The sequence below is a fragment of the Falco naumanni genome, chromosome 4 (assembly GCF_017639655.2).
Source record: "Falco naumanni isolate bFalNau1 chromosome 4, bFalNau1.pat, whole genome shotgun sequence".
Taxonomy (NCBI): domain Eukaryota; kingdom Metazoa; phylum Chordata; class Aves; order Falconiformes; family Falconidae; genus Falco; species Falco naumanni.
The window spans coordinates 70014762-70033166 of record NC_054057.1 but is presented as its reverse complement, the minus strand read 5'-3'; the positions used below and the strand labels follow the sequence as shown (position 1 = coordinate 70033166).

General features: G+C 38.9%; 1 protein-coding gene across 1 annotated transcript in view; it reads right to left on the bottom strand.

The window, feature by feature from the left end:
- LOC121086562 overlaps nucleotides 1-18405 on the bottom strand; it is a 98192-nt gene that overhangs the window by 22990 nt on the left and 56797 nt on the right. Inside the window, exons 38-53 of the mRNA XM_040590467.1 lie at nucleotides 17819-18048; nucleotides 16975-17136; nucleotides 16123-16200; nucleotides 14446-14802; nucleotides 13519-13875; nucleotides 12103-12453; nucleotides 10130-10261; nucleotides 9058-9207; nucleotides 8460-8576; nucleotides 6722-6895; nucleotides 5817-6024; nucleotides 4451-4617; nucleotides 2880-2992; nucleotides 1730-1811; nucleotides 997-1134; nucleotides 96-258 (exon numbers count right to left, since the gene is read on the bottom strand). Coding sequence (XP_040446401.1) covers nucleotides 96-258; nucleotides 997-1134; nucleotides 1730-1811; nucleotides 2880-2992; nucleotides 4451-4617; nucleotides 5817-6024; nucleotides 6722-6895; nucleotides 8460-8576; nucleotides 9058-9207; nucleotides 10130-10261; nucleotides 12103-12453; nucleotides 13519-13875; nucleotides 14446-14802; nucleotides 16123-16200; nucleotides 16975-17136; nucleotides 17819-18048 — 2979 coding nt within the window. The remainder of the gene's footprint in view (nucleotides 1-95; nucleotides 259-996; nucleotides 1135-1729; nucleotides 1812-2879; nucleotides 2993-4450; nucleotides 4618-5816; nucleotides 6025-6721; nucleotides 6896-8459; nucleotides 8577-9057; nucleotides 9208-10129; nucleotides 10262-12102; nucleotides 12454-13518; nucleotides 13876-14445; nucleotides 14803-16122; nucleotides 16201-16974; nucleotides 17137-17818; nucleotides 18049-18405) is intronic.

Sequence of the window (18405 nt, the reverse complement as noted above, 5' to 3'; positions counted from 1 at the left end):
AAACCATTTGAACATGCATTTTGAAATCAGATTATCGTAGTTTAGTTTGGTATATAGTTTGCTATCAACACTGGCAAGAGAATCGAGAAACCTACCCTGAACATCATGACCTCCAGGCAACTTTGGGAAAAGTCCGGTGTAAATGCCTGTTACCTTGATCTCCTTGCCATCCCACAGAGCAATGTGCCTCAGCATACGTGTTCTGTTGCCTTTTTGGTAAACCGTCATGAACACAAGCTGCCTTGGAAGAATTTTAAACTAAAAATAAAAGAGAGAAAAATAGTAAATCCCAGGTTTTTAACTTTTCAGAGAACTTAAGTGTAGTGTGTAATTTTGATACTGTAAAGTCCCGTGGAATACAGCTTTAGGAACGTGTTTATAAAAGCTCTAGCACAATGATACCCTAAAGCCCACTGCTTCTGCATAAGCAGCTACTCGTATCTACTTTATTTCATTTCTACAGTAAGGCATCTTCTCACATAATGGAACATACATCAACGACTGAGTATCCCCTTTACAATAGTCTTTGCTTAGTATATATTTTTCTTTTCTATCTCTTCTATCTCACTGTGTGATTCTTGCAACATCAAGAACCCCACTATTACACTGTAAGTCCAACAGGTAGCACAAACAATAATATCTGTCTGTGACATCTTTTTTTCCTTATTTAGAAAAAGAAATGTGTGGTACCTGCATAATAAAAATTAGCAATTGGTCAGTTTGTAATATATTATTTTTCTTATTTGCTAAATATTTGCTCTATCTATAGGAGCAAACAAATATAAAAATCAAACAACAGTTCTACCATTGGACCACATACCAACTAATCTACAGTTGAACGTTTGCTCATGCTGCTGGAGGAATCAAGGGCAAACCACCTCACAGCCCCTGGAGCTGTATTTGACCTTCACTGTTGGGCAGCCAGCATCCTGGATGCCATACCCTAGGAAGAGGGCAGTCACAGCTTGCCTTCTGCCATCTGTTGATGATACCAACCTGGGACATTGTCTGTGTTATTTCAATGACATTCGTGTAGCTGGTTCCAGTGAAAGTTAGTTTAGCTGTAACATTGAAATCCTTTTTTTCCATCCTGAGGTAGAGTTTGCCTTTTGCTTCACTCATATCATAATTTACCTTTTCAAGTTCCCATTGAAAGAGAGAGAACAGAGAAAGAGAAAATAATTATTGCACTGGCATTCTTTGCACAGTATGTTACATTATGGTCCTCAGGACCTAAGAGAGATCTGGTTTTTCTGTATGTTCACGTTGGAGAAGGCACAGCTACAAAATAGCATAAACTGCCTAACATGCATAATGAATTACTTTTTATGTGAGCAGGAGTGACTGCTGCATTTGACTGAAAATTAACCCCATTCATCTTCCTTTCTTATCCTGCTGTTGTGTATTTCTGCACTGCTAAGAGCCAATAACCAGAACTGCTTTCTGCCCAGTCTCTTTTTCTTAGTAACCAGAAGAACCAAAACAGTTCCCGAGGGCAGTCTACCACAAGTCATAACAAATGCAGACAGATGGAAGCAGAGTCAAATGGAATGAATGCTCTCTGGTAGGTTTTGTTAGAGATTGTTAGCATCTTTGAAAACACGAACATCCTCAACAACAACAGGAACAAGGTCAGAGATACTAGTACTAGAAATAACACAGCTTGACTCCTAAAATATTAGACAAGTCTAATTTGTAGTGATGTGACTGATAACTTGCAGATAGTTACCTGAGAAGACAGTTCTGCTGCACTGGGGAAGTACTGTAGAAAGAAGGGATGAGTCTGGAGTGCTTTTATAGTCAAGTCTTCACTAAAGAGAAGAAATGTACTTTTTGTTCAACAGTATTTCACAAAGTCCACTCTTGCTGACAGCACAAGCTCATCTGAGTGATCTTCGAGTCTGCCAACAGCTTTGTAGTTACAAATTGCAGTACCTTCCACTGAATGCTTAACCCACTGACATTTTTTGATGCAATCATACAAAGGTAAAGGAAACCAAAGAGTGGCGCTATCTCTGACCTTGGTGAAAAATCTGTGTACTAACCCCAGGGACAGAATTTAGCCCACCGGATCAGAAATTACTTTAGCTAGCAATTTACTAGCCATAGTAAATGCATTAGCATTTAAAAAATCAGATAGGTATTTTGGAATCTGACTTTGCAAGTGCTGTCGTGGTTTCCAGACTTAGAATTCACCATGATTAGAGAGTTTAACAGAACTTACAAGGCTTTTCAGTGCAAAGGTCTTTTGCTAGAAATTAAGAAATCTCTGATATACCCCAAGGCAAAAATATTACACCTCGTAAACACCCTCAAAAGCCTACAGTTTTGTTTATACGCTATACCAAATATTTCTGTTTAGGCACTGATTATCAGACACTTTTGAAGTAAAGAATTATTCTATTCATTCTTCATTTTTTTAAAGAACTTTGAAAATTTTTAGAAGCCAGACAAAAATAGAGAATATTAGCACAGCAGATACAGCCACACCAATACCAGCTTAGAAAACTGAGTGAAACTGTAATTTCACAAGGTTCAACTGTGCCAAAACAATTTAATAAGATTTAAACAGTTAGGTCAAGTTAAGCTGTATTTTAAAGTACTTGTCTGGCTCAGACCTAGAATTTTCTGCACTATTTCACTGTCTGCTGCTTCAGTGCTGTGGAGGCAGGCAGAAAGACAAGCATGGCCCAGGCTGTGAGGAGGGGCATCTCTCTGCAGCCCTCCATAAACTTCTTCAGGTATACAGACTATTTGGTGTGACTTCACTTTATCACAGATTTGTTACATTCCACCAGCGCCTGGGTGGCTCAAACAATAGCTTTTTTTCCATGGAATCACAGTGGCCTAATGAAGTTCTTACACTGCTCAAAATTTACCCTTGCTGGTCTTTCTTCCTTCTGATGGTAATGGAGAAGTTTGTGTTTTGTTCACAGGTCAGCCTCAGAGCTCCTTCAATTTTATTTTCAGTCAGGACTTCTTGAATTGTCATCTGTGAGGGGGAAAAAATAAGCAAATCACATGCCATAGCTTCTACCCAGCACTTCACCTAAACTGAGCACTATGTCAGTCAAGACATTAAAGGTTTTTTTTATGTCTTGACTGACTAAAAACTTTTTAAAGTCTTGACTTGACATTTTAAGTCTTGACAGACTTAAAACTGTTACCTTGACCAAAGTTTATCTTCCAGACAGGCTTTCTAGACCTAAACCAAAAGCATCAAGAGATGTTTTCCTTTTTTTCTGTGAATATGTTTCCATAGCTACTCATTTGCATTATTGACAAGTATTAGTCTTACTTTCAATGTACCCTTATCTGGTTTAAGTCTGAGCCACTGGCTCTTGTTTATGTCTCCCCCACTCTTCTTTTTCATATACTGTAAAGAAACTGCCTTTCCTTCTTTTCTTTTTTTTTTTCTTTTTTTTTTTTTTTTTTTTGAAACACATGGAGCTCTACAGATCTTTTACTCTAGGGTATTTTCTTCCTCCCACAGCTGCTAGCTTGTCTACAGCTTTATCCTGAAACAGCTAAAGAATCCCTCTGGGGAAGATCAGCACCATCTCCCACACTTAAAGATCAACACATATTTGTGTTTGCCAAAGTCTGTGGGAATGATAATTTCTGAAGTCATATGATGACACTCATAGCTCATACATGAATAAAGAATTACCATCTCTGGTTTTCATTTTGTCACTCAAACGTTTAGAGGATAAAAGACATTTCACTAAATATTAAGAGGGATGAAGCAGAGGATCTATCTAATACCTTTTAATAAAACGTTGGCATAAAATATTCCCTTGAAACACTGACACTTAATATGCAGGTTTAATATTGATACAGTGTTTCTTTTCAGAGAAGTCTACCTTTAATCTTGTATCCTAGCTACATACCCTCTTATTTGAAGAAAAAGTGGCAGATGATATGGTGTTCCGTATACTTCCCTCCAAAATGGAAAAAGACATTTCAATTAATATGTCTTTCTCCTGGGATGAACAGGTACAGCCTTCGTGTTGCTGTCAAGTAGTTTGGAATACAAATCTGTTTCTGTTTATTCAACTCTGAAACATTACAGGTATCTATGCTAGAAATGGTTTAACCAAGCCAAAGAATTCTCTGGGTATGAAGGACAGCTGTTTTATACCAGAAGTCCTTTCCACTTCAGTAAGCCATATCAGCTTAGGAAGCGACAGTTAATGAGTGCCTTCTTGAAATAATTAATCCTGAAATCCGGGATTTCAGGTACCTGCTGAGTTTCCTTGGAAACAGGCCGTTAGCTATGTACTGAAGTTAAACAGGGATTCAGATAAACTGGGCCAAGTCACCTCTCATCTGCACTGGTATAAACCTGGAGTAATTTCACTCAGGCCACTGGAAATGCTCTGGATTCACGTTAGTGTAACTCAGATGACAGCTCTAAGCAAAGCACAACAAAAGAGCTATGGTTTATTACCTTTAGAAAGAAGGGAAGTCCCAGACGATGGAGAAATGCTATTGAATGCTTCACCTCTGCCACGAATTCAAATATACCATAGAGTTGAAAGTCTGTGTCAACATCTATAGTTACAGTTGCATCTTTGCCATCATACTGGATTTCACAGATAGTTTTGGCTTTGTTTCCTAAATAGCAAGAACAAACAGTGCCATTTTCAGGGACTCGTTTTCAAGGAATTTCAGTACTGCCTGCATAAAATCAATCCAGCCAGCTACTGGGTTAAGACATTCGTCATGACAAAGTCATCCATTCAGGATGACAAGAGCTTCGGCCTGTGGTTGGAGTGCAGTTTCTTGGATGTCCTTGAGCAGACAAAGTCTTGAGTTAACAGAGCTTGTGCACCCAAGTACAAGCATTAAAGTGACAAGTCAGTTCCCAATAGTAACGTGTTTTTGCAGCTAGAGCTGACTAGCTGATCCAGCCAGCCGTAGCCCTTGGCAGGTATTAGACACCTCTAGAGAAGAGCTCTGAGCAGATTTGACCTCTAGTGACTCTTTCAGTTCCAGCTACAGCAGACAACATGGCTCCAACCTCCAACAGCACAATTTGAGGACCTTTCCCCTGCTTTCCTACCAACTTTCTTATTTGAAAAATAAAATACAGACTGCTAAGAGAGAAAAATGAGATGAGAGATGTGAAACCCCAGAGCTTTTTACAAAGACAAAATCACAGACACGCATGCAATCATACAGTGGCCACTCCAGCAGCTGTCCTGAAAGCCACCTGTTGCCCTGTCACCTGCTAACCTCAGTAATTCCTACTCTTTGGTGTTCTCACAGTTGTTAGGGTGTTTTTTTCAACACGAATACACTCCCACGTGGGCACTGAAGGTACTTGACCACAATGTAAATCAGCAATTGAGGGCTTTGCAGACAGGATTTATGTCTGGGCAAGTTTTGATGCTAGCCTGGCTTATTCCAAGATGGGTCTGTCTCCCCTCCACTGTTCAAACAACAAAAACTATTTAGAATTATTTTCAAAGCCCACTTTAAACTACACTGGAATTCACATTTTCTGTGCTCTGTAACAAGGTTTTTCGCATGATATTGGAATTTTATTTTACGCAGCTAAGTATTTTGGGGATCACCTGTTTTACCAGGTATTGTACCACATGAGATCCTTCCTGGAATTAAAAACACAGACGTAATGCAACTAATAACAGATGCAGTTTAAGTACAACAATTTTACTTACATACAAGAAAAAGCCCCTTTTTAGGTACTACCAGCAATTCTCAGTCAGTTTGTAGCTGTTGAAGGAATAGTTGAAACATCCTCAAAGAGCTAGTATACAACAAGAAACCTGCAAGGAATGGCAGGTACCTACCTGATTTCTGTAAACTGAGAATCAAGTTGATTGCCTTAGGGTAGCCAGATGCCTGTAGTGCCTCGCTACTATGTACACTTTGGCAGAAGATATCCACTTGGTGACCAACATAATAGGAGTTTATTATGTATGTGATTGATGTTTCTCCAGCTGCAATGTGCACGTATCTTTCTTGAGTAGTGTTTCTCCCTTGAAAAAACACATCTATCTAAAAAATGACATGTAAATATGAGTTTTTGAAACAACATTGAAATACTATTTCATTTTGAAACAGACGACAAATGGAAGTGAAAGAAAATCCTCTCTTGTCTATACTTATGTCAAAAATCTATCCATTAACAAAAAAATCTTAGCCTTTCATTAATCATCTATGACTTTCTAGTAGGAAGTCCATTCAGTAGAATGAATTTCAAACCATGCCAGCCTCACTGATTTATGTCATATTCTCATTAGGTTCTCTTTTATCCCACAAAAGCATGACTCCCTTTATATAAAGAATCCTTGATCCATGTGTACTGCTGATATTTACCAGATAGCAGGTACTCCAATACTTCCCTGAAAACAGCACTTCAAGAAATACCTGTCTAAGTATAAAATTCCCATTAAATAACATAGGAGTAACAGTCCAATTCCTGATGCAATGTGCTGAAACTATTCTGCAGAGTTACAGTAGCAACAATACACACTGTACTAACACTGATCAGAATGGAATAACCTGATTCAGAAAGAAGTCAAAAAGAAATCTATTTCAGTAGTTCAGGTTTTAGCCATCCATAATTTTTAAGTATCAGAAAATCTCAGCTTCCATCCTATACCCTACAAAACACCAGTTTTCATTCTAGTGATGGGCTATTATATTATAATAGAGGACAATAATTTTAATGGGGGGAACAGAAACAACTTACCTGTAAAGACGACGGGACTCTGGCTTGTAGCAGCCATGGCCAATTATGATGAAAATTCCCAGTTATGTTGGTACTTGTTTCAAACTCCTGGATTTGCCCTTTGAGAACTGTTAGATGAGCACCATAATGCACTTTCATACTACAGCTATTGATCGCTTTCAGGTTCAAGACAGCCTGTGTGCAACAAAGACAAACTGTGAGAAGGTGGCTTTGTAGAAGGTAAAGCTTCTGTCAGTCAGTGTTCTTCCTTTGGTTCAGGCAGTAGCATCATAAAGATGTGTCAAAAAAATTAATCTCATATAATTTTATAACACAACAGAGTTACAGACATCCCTTTTATTTCTAAATTCAACATTTTAACACGTATTCTCCAGTACGGCCATGCCTTAACCATACTGAAGCAGTTACATTATTAATAACAAGGAGGTGGCTGTAGGCTTGTGTATCTCAGATAAAAAGCAATGCCAGATAAACAGAGCCTGGGAGGAAAATACCATTTGGAATGTAAACTTTGAAATCGTATCAGTACTCACCTCTGTCTAGTCTATACAAGGTACACTGCAGATCTATCAGAATAAGCATATGAGCTAAAACACACTATGCTCCTCGTGCAGTGCAAGCTGCAAGCTCAGCTGTGGCTTGGGCTGTTCGTACACTGGAAGCCAACCTCCAGCCTCTTATTCCTATGAAAAGTTCTGGTCCAGCAAGCTATTCTCCCAACCCCTCGAGTGCAAGCTGAGCTTCTGGACTCTCCTCAAGAACAAAGTGAGCATCTGGACTGCCCTCCACTCTAAACTTGGGGGGGGGGGGGGGGGGGGGGAACAGAGAGAGAGAGCAAGCAGGAAGGAGAGGCAGAAGGGAGAAAAGAAAATATAAATGTTTTTAAAACAGATGCAGGCAGTATGACTCGTGTATTGGGACAACACCCAAATTCCAGAAAATCTTATTCCATCAGGAACATAGGCAGCAATGTGCTTTTCCATCTCTACACCCCACTTAAACAGTACCTTCCCCAACTTCCTTTCACTGTTGATGGGTTACAGAACTCAGCAGTACAATCAGCATGCCAAGAAAGTGACTGATGTTACCTGTCCATTACAGAGTGATCATTCATTTTATCACCACCACGCTTCCTCTGCCTCATCTTACCCCAGCTCCTTCCAAGATAGTCCTCGCACACACAGGTACAGACTTCAAATGTCTCAGACCATTCATTTTGCACACAAAACTACAGTTCGCACACCTTGCAATGCACTTTCACAATGAATTCTCCACTGTACTTCATGTTGAAGGACAGAAGACACTGCTGCTCTCTCTGGCAACTGAATTAAAGGTAAGGAAGGCCCAACAAGTACAATACAGGCAAAGAAGATGCAGATTTCTACTGCATCTAGAAATAAGTATAAATGAGAACAAAAACTGAGGTGGTGTGACAACACAGACACCTTAATTCAGGATACCCTATTGAAGGTTACATTGTATTTTAAAATGTTGAGAACAATCTTTCCCACTTGTACCTGCTACATTAGGTAGCTTGTTTATGGCTTTTCGTTTATGTTTGCTCCGCTTGGGCTATATTTTGTAGCAATAAGCTTTGCCTCCTGTGTAAGTCTTGACTTCTAAGCCAAGCAGTGTTGCACCCTTTGATCTTTACCATCTGACTTCCACAGCTACCGCTTCTTCACAACATGATTCCAGGCTGGATTTACATACCCTTTGTCATTGTCTGACAACTTACCTGCAACTCAATCCTGTCTTTTATTTGCAAAGTCTCCAGTGCCTCTATGTTATGAGTAAGGTTGTAGTTAAGAGACACAACATCCAGCTTCTGGACAAAGCTTAGCTCTTCTGTGATCTGTTTGGTCGAAATAAAGTATGACAGAAGTTAACTGTGGCACATCTCTGATACAATTAATATCACAGCAGTCTCAGTAAGTATTGTACTAATTACACATTAAGAGTAAAATTATGAAAACTATGAAAACTTTACGGTGAAGAAATGTCTAATTTTTTTATAAGTCACCATTTTGTACTGTAATAGGGACTATACTGCACCAAGTGAAGACACTTGATAAGAAAGGTTTGATAGTTTGCAAATGTGAGTCATGGATCATTACTGGTGTTAAATTTGTTGCCAGAAGTGACTACACAGAAGAATCGACTGAAAGATACTGCCTTCATTTAATTAAGGCCTTTAAAACCAAACCAGCCCCTGCAAAGTATTCTTATAAGGGCCTCATGCACAGCTATTTCAAATGTTGAAACAATATTTACCAAACCATTTGTCTCACTTTAACCTCTATTTCACATCTTACTAATATGGAGGAGACACTTACTTGCTTGCTGTTCACACAGAAGTGAGTAAGCCTTTTGTAGAAGTCGCTGTTTTTTTCTAGTATCACATCAACTAATATTTTCATAGGAATGCCAATGTCAGCAGCTCCTTGAATGTTATGGGCTAGCACCACATCCAGCTCTTGTCTTTCCTGTTAATATTTCATATATAGCAAAGCATGTGTAGAACCCAAAGCTTGCTGCAATACTCAGCTCAAACCAAAAATCTGCCTGTCCTATATTTAATACTAATTAAAACCAATTTCATTGAGCTCAGGGAAGTTACACTGGGAAAGAGGCAATAAAGTCAAGCTTAACAGGTAGTATAAATATATATATTTTTCAGCTAAGAGGGCAAAAGATGTAAAGTTTCTCTCTGGTGGCAAAGAACTCCCAGTAGCTTTGTGTTTCTCTACAGCACAGAACTACGCAGACATTACCAGTTATGGCAAGAAAGTGAATGACGACAAGGAGGAATGTGCTTCTCTCTGTGTGTACTCTACTCTCCTGCACTGATGACAAGAGAAGCCAAACTTGTAATTGTCAACAGGAAAGCAAGAGATCCACAGCCTTTCTTGTGCTGTTGTCTTACTGAAGAAACAATCAGCAGCACCTCAGCTAATCTCTGCCTATTATTTTGCAATGTAAATCACAGTGATCACTCTAAAAATCGCAGTCTTCTTTCTTCTTGTGCATTGTTGTATACTTTAATGATGAATTAAGAGCATTACATTGGAATGCCAATTGCATATCTGGAGTGATAACAGCATTTGTGGGTTTGAATTTCTTGTATTTGCCACTTAATATATGGAATATCAAATAGTACAATACAGAAGAAAATAAATATATACATAGAAGACCACAACAAGGCAATGATTCAGGAATTGCCACAGCCTGTATCCTATTATCCTATGCATCTGTTTTACTGCACATTACAGGTGCCAGATTTTCAAAGATTTTATTTTTATTCTGGCATTTATTATTAAAGTTTGAATATTTGCTCCCAATAAAATAGTTTGGAGTATATCACTTAGTATTTTGTACATGCAGCCTAACAGTCTGCAGGATACTTACATCAGTGACTTTTAGTATAAGGAGTCCTTGTAATTTACTTTCATCGACAGTGATCAACGTCTGCAAATCTAGGTTCATTTTATCCATCAAAACATAGCCTGAGCCATCAATTTTTACTGGTGCTCCAAGATTCTGTACAAGAAAAAAAACTAAACTAAAAATTCTCCTCTTTTCCACTTACCCACAAATACACTATACACTTGAAACTTTTTATTCCTAGTAAGTAGCTCTAATAGCACTTATCTGTAAATCTAGTATATCAGGCAGCATATCCATTTTTGAGAATGTTTCACAAGTCTTGACAGCTTTTTATCACATTTTATGAATTTTGTCTTTTTTAGTTTGAATGTCTGACACATTTTTGATGAGTGAGCCAAAATAGAACACAAGACAACATGGCAGCTCTTCCTGCCCAAGTGAAAAGCCAATTAATTTTCTATGCTTGGCATTGCTCCAGTGCCCCAAAGCATCCAGTGAAACCAGACAGTATACACAGGTTTATTATAGCAGCTCAGTTTTTGGAAGAGGGCAGGTAAATCTCGTTTTGTATATTCAGATTTACCCTGACTTGCGTATTGAAACCACAGATTGTTCTGTGGTAACATGTCTCTCAAACTTCCCATACACTTCTCCTGTCCTTTCCCTTCCTGCCTATATAGCACTGACTGGTGGGGTCTGTGACAGGCCACACACTGCGATATCAGAATTTCCAATAGCAATACAAGTTTTCAGTAAGAAAAAGCCAGTGTGCAATCCAGCTAAATTTAGAACTGCTGCTTCAGGAAATCCTGCTGCAGAATTTCTCCCCCTCCCCCTACGTACAACAGTCTGGCCTGGGAAAACAAACCACTGGGCAAAAACTGAGGGGAAAAGTGCTATTTTTCGCTCCTCCAACAAAAGGGAAAAGGAGCTCAATGTGCCATGCTAGCTAGCTGAGAGAGGCCATGGCACACTGCCTGCCTGTATGTGGGAAGCTCTGAAAGCCACCTTGCTCCCCAGCTCCTCCCAGGCAACAACAGTTCCCTCCTTCAGAGACGGGGACTGCAGGACATCTAACTGCTTTTGCTTTGTATAGAAACGAGACTGTACTGCAAATGACAGTACATTCATGTGATATGGAGTGATCTCCTTCCACAGAGCTCCAGTTTTTCATTGCTTTTTTCTACTGTCTATACCTTTTCAACAAAGAAACTACTTTTTTCTTACCCTACTAGTAGCTGTTCAGACACAGGGTCTATGGTGAGGCTCCCACCAGAAGTTAAATCTCATTAATGAAAGAGACAATTATACAGCCAGCATTTGCAAGAATTACCACAAAGAAATACCTCACCAGGGAAGTCCAAACCAGTCTGTTAAAAACGTCCCTGTTTGTTTGTCAACTAAATTCCCCGAAATATTTCTCAACTGAGGTCTTACAGGAAATGATACTGCTGTTTAGTGCTGGCTTTTTCACTTTGGGCTTTCTTTGCAATGGTCTTCATACATTATGGATCACTGTGTTAGCAATTTCAATTTTCTGTAAAGCTGAGTGAAAATTTTCTGAACTGAAGATTACCTAGTTACTGTATATATTTTTAAACTATTTCAGAGTTTGGTTGTCAAACTGCTGAGAAACTGTAATAGCTGATAAAGCAAAAGACAACTTTGAATACTCCTTATTTCTGAAGATTAAAAACCTACAGATTTCTCATCCATGCTCTTAAAAAAATACATCAGAGCTAGTACAAGCAAGTCCATTAACTGTAGGTACTGAATCAAAGAAATATGGCTTATACTACACAAAAACAGAGTGAATGACTGGCTCCAAAAGTAAGATGTCACATTAAAAGAAAAAATTGTTTTTCTTGTTTCTCTGCTACCACTGAAATCATTAGACTATTTTCTTTTGACTTTAGTAGGTGCAAAGATCCTGGTTTAGATGTATAAATTCAAGAGTAAAGCAAAAAAAAAAAAAAAAACAATCCTTCCAATACCTGAAATGTTTGGCATTTGTTTTCTATAAGTATTTTCCACTGAAGCTTCTTTTCAGGATCGAAGTCCCCATTCATTTGTATCTCACAATCACCCAATTTCATTCCTATTCCAGTATGATATTTTAACTGTTTTTGTGTAGTGATGGACAGCTTATTTTCCCTTGGGATTATCTTCAACTGAGGCAGGTCATGCTTGAATTGAATTTCCAGTGTAATCTTTGGTTTGCATTCTGCTTTCACTTCAAAACGGGCAGTCTTGCCTTCTGTTTCAAGGACACAGAGAAGTTCTGTTTGGCACTTGTCTTTCTGAATAGATCCTGTGAGCCGTGACTGAACTGGAATACTGAGATCCTATCAAGAGTCAAAAAAAAAAAAAAGTTCTTAAGATTATGCATACACTTTAAGACAAGTCAGTATTGAGTCTTTTTTCTTCTCCCTTTAGCATAAAAGAAAGGAAATTTTGTTACAATATCAGAGACGAACCCTGAAATCTCTGCACTGCCATTTTCTCCCTCCCAACAGTAAGGCGGCAATTTTGCCTGAATAAGGTCTGAGGGAAGATTCTAGGACTGCCCTGCAGATTTTACAACTTCTGTATCCATATGGAAATTTACATTTACAAAAATACAAACCACCTATTTCTTCAGTGGCAAATTTTATTGAACATCCCCTGCTTCACTCAGACCAGACCGATCTCAATTTTCAAACAAGTTTCAAACTCTACAAAAAACAACAGGCCTAACACATATCCTTGCATCTGGTGTTACAAGGGTTGGGTTTTGTAATACTAAACTTCAAGCCTGTCTTGTGCAACATCCCAAATTAAACATTTCCTCTCATTCTTTCAAATTATTTGTAAAAACACTGAAAATTCTACTATTCTTAACATTTTAAGTGGTTTTTATTCCCTCTTTGTTATGGGTGACACACATTTTCCTGTCATTTTTGGTTTTATATTGCTACTTTGTAGTTGAAGAAGTTAGAACTGAGGAGTTAAAAGTAAAACATAAATGCCTACGAATACCCAGAAATAACCCCCAAATTCACAGTTCTCACTCTTTCTAATGCAGTCAGTGAGGCCAGGTGGAAAAAACAAGGAAATTTCACAACTTTTGCTTTGATAAAAAAGACAGGCAGAGGATATATTTTCTGACAAATAGTTCAAACTAAAACTACTCTTCAGCCTCAGAGGGCAGTCTTGGTCTGCAAAGGCAACCAGCAGCAAAGACTGAACTAATCTCAGTCTACAGAGAACACCTATGAACAAGATACACTAGACACTTTCTTTGCCTAGTGCTGTTAGACAGGTGTGTCTTTAGAGTGGTTTTCCAACACCCAAACATTGTTATTTTAGCTAAAACCCTATATGGCCTGGATTTGATCCCAAATCTCTCTTTAAAAGCCTCCAAGAGCTACCTGCAGAAGCTGACATTCTGTTTCTGTTTCCAGTGTCCATTTGGCTTTATTCTGAATACAGAGATCTCCTCTAGCCTTAAGTTTGCATTTGCCAGCCTGCAGCAACAAAATGCCCTCTGTGGTGGAGTCTGTGGCCGCAGATAACAGGACAGAGTTTTGAAAAGGCAGCCCAAGCTGACTCAGCCAGGGAACTGAATGCCTGAGGGTCCCTTGGAATGTATAAGTGTGTTCGCAGGAAGTGTCTATCTGCACAGCAACTGTTCTGCCATCACACTGGAGGTTCATTAACAAGCCAACATTGCAGATGTTCTGTTGAAACGAGCCCCCAAAGGCTGCAGCATGAGGCAATCCCATCCTCTGCAACAGAGAAGATTATACTGTGTAAAGCACACAAGGTAAAGCAACTGTCTTCCTAATTTGTTTCTAATTCATGAGAAAGCATTTCTTCTTTCTGAACCAATATGCTTTTGGAAAGGACCATACGAAACAGCTTTTTCACAGAGAAATCAGAAATTTATCTGTGAAATGAGAAAAATAAACAAAGAAAAAAACAAACAAACCCAACATTTTTGTAAGTACTGTAGAAGAAAATGTTCAGAACCTCAAAGAAAACCTCCAAAATTTCAAATAGAAAGGATATGCTTTTCATTAGATTCTAGAACAAAAATTTATTTTAATTAAAAAGCTATTATTAAGCAACTACTTTATGGTAACAGCAGTAACATCTACTATTGCATTACTCCAAATTCTCATATTCAAATACACTCCCTCTGCAAATGCTCTGAGTATTTTTCTGCCAGAACAACTTTAATGACCAAAATTGTCCTTTCTATAAATAACTGTGTCAGCAAATAGTTCTGTCAATAGACTCATAAAGATCTGAAATACACAGACTATCATGCCATACAGAAAACAATCTAGACTTACCTCTAGACTGATGCACTTGTTTCTAAAAGTAAGTACCCATTCCGTATCTGTTTCACTGCTTGCCAAGCTCACTTCTCCATCAGCTTTTAAACTGCAAGGCCCAAGGACAATATCAAGCACGCCCTTATACTTGTCACTTCTCTTGGCTGATACCTTCACTTGGTTCTCTCTGGCAATTCCCAGAGACTGAAGTAAAGGCAAAGAATGCTGGAAGTCAATTTCTAAATGAGGCTGAATGCTAGTGGTGAAATGGAGTTGCAGGCAGGCAAACATGTCATGAAAAGAAACATGGCCAAAGAAGATGACGGTAAAGTTGCTGATAAACACTGACCCATTCAGTGACACTCTTGCTGGAGCCTGAAAAATTACAGGAAATACTGTTGTCAAGTTTGGTTTCCTGTCAGGCCATACACTGGTTTTAAATGCTCATGTTACTAAAACAGAACTACCCTGACATCATTTTGTATTCATCCTACATATTTATAAATGCCTAAACAAATGGAAAGATGGTCTAAAATCTTCCTTTTAGAGTTGCATAATAAAAATAACCGGAAAAAAAACTGAACTCCACAACTCGGTTAGAACAGTTACTAATATCAGAAAAATCAACTGCTACTGCTTTTACTATCATCACTTCTGGATTTGGTTTAAGTAAATTGAGTCCTAGCACTGTGAGAATGTGTTCCAATTCCCCCCAGACCTCAGCAGGAGTGACAAGTGTTATGCACGTTGTATCCATGTTACATGAGGAAAGAACTGAAATGTATTTGTCATCTTTGTCGCTAGCACATCCATAGGAATCCATCCCTATCGTCTTTCCAGAGACAAACATGAACTTCTGTAATGTCATTCATAGGAGACGTTTCTAACACATTCTTAAGAATACATCAGATTATAAGGTGTATCTTTCCTCACACAGTTCAAGAGCCACAGGGACTTTCACAAACAAATGGTTAGCTAGAAAGAGCAGAAAATAGAGTAAGTAGTAGTAAACCATGAAATTCTCAGCTTGCGCCTCCTGTACTCCCTTGCCCCATTCATATGCAGTTGGCTGCTCAACAACAGAACAGGATCATTTGTACCAAGTTCAGTTCTAACTGGCAGAAGATGCAGTTTGGAGGCTTCAGCCAAAAACATGAATGTGACTCTTGCCTTTTGCCTGGTGCACACCTCTTACCTTCTGGTATTAGTTTTCTGCTAGGTGCAAGCTCTTGCACTGAGCTCTGAAGCAGCACAAATTGATCGTTTGCTGTAGGACACAGGAATGTCACCTTCAAAGTCGCACCTCTTGGGCCTGAGCCCTACTTTGTATTCTACCATCCTTTACCTCTACTTTGCATTCTGCACTTGGTGCACAGCTGTGCACTGAAGATGCAAATCTGTATCATTTGAATACAAGTTTGTTCACAATTCTGATTCAGACTAAACAATCCATTGCATGATGGTGAAAGTGAGTGCAACCTTCCTCATGGACTTCTACAGTCTTTGATGGAAAAGTAGTCTGATCTGTTTGAATCTGTGAATATTAAGGGAGTGAAAATATCTGAAAGTATGTGCAAAACTTCCAGCTAACTCAAATCCATTTCTACATCTCTGACACCTTTCAGTACTTCAGATTCCCTTAGTGGTAGTTAAAACAGTTATGTTGTTGAAGCCAGTTATAAATGAAGCCAGTACCTCAAAATGATGAAATGTAATTGCTCCATTGCAAAGGCCAGAAAGTTGTTTGTTAGCCGATTCTCCACTGCAAGCAACCTGTTGGCATTATCAACAAAGCACATTCAGACCATGTAGAAAAGCAGAGAGGACTAAAATACAAAGGAGCGGGCTAAAAGGCTGCTTTCAGGATAAAAAGCATGAAGATAATAAAAAATAGCTTTAACATTAGATATCAGTTTCAAAAGGATAAACAGTTTAGTGGATCTGAGGCTAAATCATGCTCTCATCAGCATAGATAAAGACAGAAAAATATCTTCGGTAGAAAACCGTTACTGGCTAGACAAAACTATTTCCGATGCTCTGGCTCGTAATTTTGACAGGAAATAATGGTATTTCTTACACCTGGCATAGCAAATACCACTGTCATAAGTAGACATGCAGTATTTCAAATGCAGTCAGCTGTGTCCCTTGTTGCAGAAAGTTAGGTCCTTGGGGACTGCGGTTGGCCATATGACATCTACTGCCATTATTATTCACTCTGCTATCAATACCACTGCACCCACAGCCACGTGATCCACCTGCAAAGCCTGCTTTAGCAAGATGGAAAAACTGGGACTGCATGTTATTGTGCCCAGGCAAGCACCCACTCCAGTTTCATGACATAAATATTTTGTTACCCACCGCATCTTGAAAACCTGCTCTTTATTGCTAAGCAAATAATTTTCAGGCTTTCTGTACTGGCCCTGTTTGACAAAAAAAGCTCTCTCCCTTCTGACCTGCTAGCTTGCTCTCAAGTGGTAAACCTGAACAGCTGAGGATGAACAGCAGAAAGCTACACCAAATACACCATATAGCAGGATTCCTGCTAACCTCTAGCACACATGGAACAATGTCAATCAGTCCTTCCATATCATGGTGAAGTGAAAGAGAAATCTCCGTAGCATTGCCAGAGGTTTTCTTCTCTATTTGAATTTTGAGTTGTTCCGTCTCCACTGTGGTTGTTATCCCAGCAGCAATCTTTTTGGTGAAACTCTATGCACAAAAGAAACCAAATAATGGAAAGAAACAAACAACATCGCAGCAACAAATGGCAAAGGCAGAGTCTGTTTCACCATGCTTAAACGTCAGAGCCTGTGTCAGGGCAGCAGCACTGGTAAAACAGAAGTGCATACTCCTAGCAGTGGCTTCATTTCTAACAGAGATTTTCCTGTTATGCTAGACCTTCTGAATGCTGTGTATCAAGAGTTCCTTCTAGCTCCGAGAACATGTTGAAAGCATTGAGTACCCTGCAGGATTTGAGTCCTAAGGCATATACAGTTAAAGTAGTGAAACTATTAGTACACAAGGCAAGGGGAATGGTATAGAATTCTTCCTCTGCACGCCTGTGTGTCTCACTGTACCACAGTGGCTGAACCCACCACAAATGTTAGTATGTTAATGACTTCAGCCTTCCAGCATATGTTAGAACAAGTGAAGTATTTGAACCCTTCTCTTCTGGAAAGATAATTTGAAATGCAGAAGAGCTATATGTTGCTCACAGATCTATAGCAGAAATGCAGATAGAGTGGCCAAGCAACACTGTACCAGGCAACATGGGTTGTGACACTCCTGTGGCTAAGGATGGCTTTTTGGAATAAAGTGCACAGGAACAACGTACAGTTATTAGAAATGGTTCTGCCAGAAATGAAATTATCACAGGGAGAACTTTTCTTACCTCGTAATAGCCAGTAACCTCCACAATAAAAGGGATCCCATGTTTCTTTATCTTTGAGATGTTGTGCTTTATACTCCCAGATAGCTGGGATTTAGGAGGCTCTGTGGACAGTCTGTGACCTCCAAACACAGCGGTAATCCTTTCACTGCCACTCTGTAGGGCTATAGTAATGGTGTCATTTCTTGTGCCATGGTCACACATGGCAGTAAAAACGCCATCCAAGGGCAATCCTATTGATAGAGAAGGAAGCAAGATGAACACAATTCTTCTGGGTTGTCATTGTAAAACGTAGAGAAGATGTACTACAGATTAAGAAAAGCCTTCTTTTCATATAAAAAAATAATTTTTCTTAAGAAAAGACAGACTTTTTTTTAAAAAAAGTGCAATTATCCAGTCCGCCGCACTTACTGGTATTTATAGTAAGAAAGGACATTAACTACCATATGAAAATCGTGTTTAAAAAGGATTGTTAAATTAAAACGTGGCATGCACTTTGGAAGTCAAGAATTTTTCTTTTCTTAATAGAGGATATCTATCAATGGGTATTGTGCCTGTTGTTAGAAAGTTTCAAAACAGATTTCTACAGT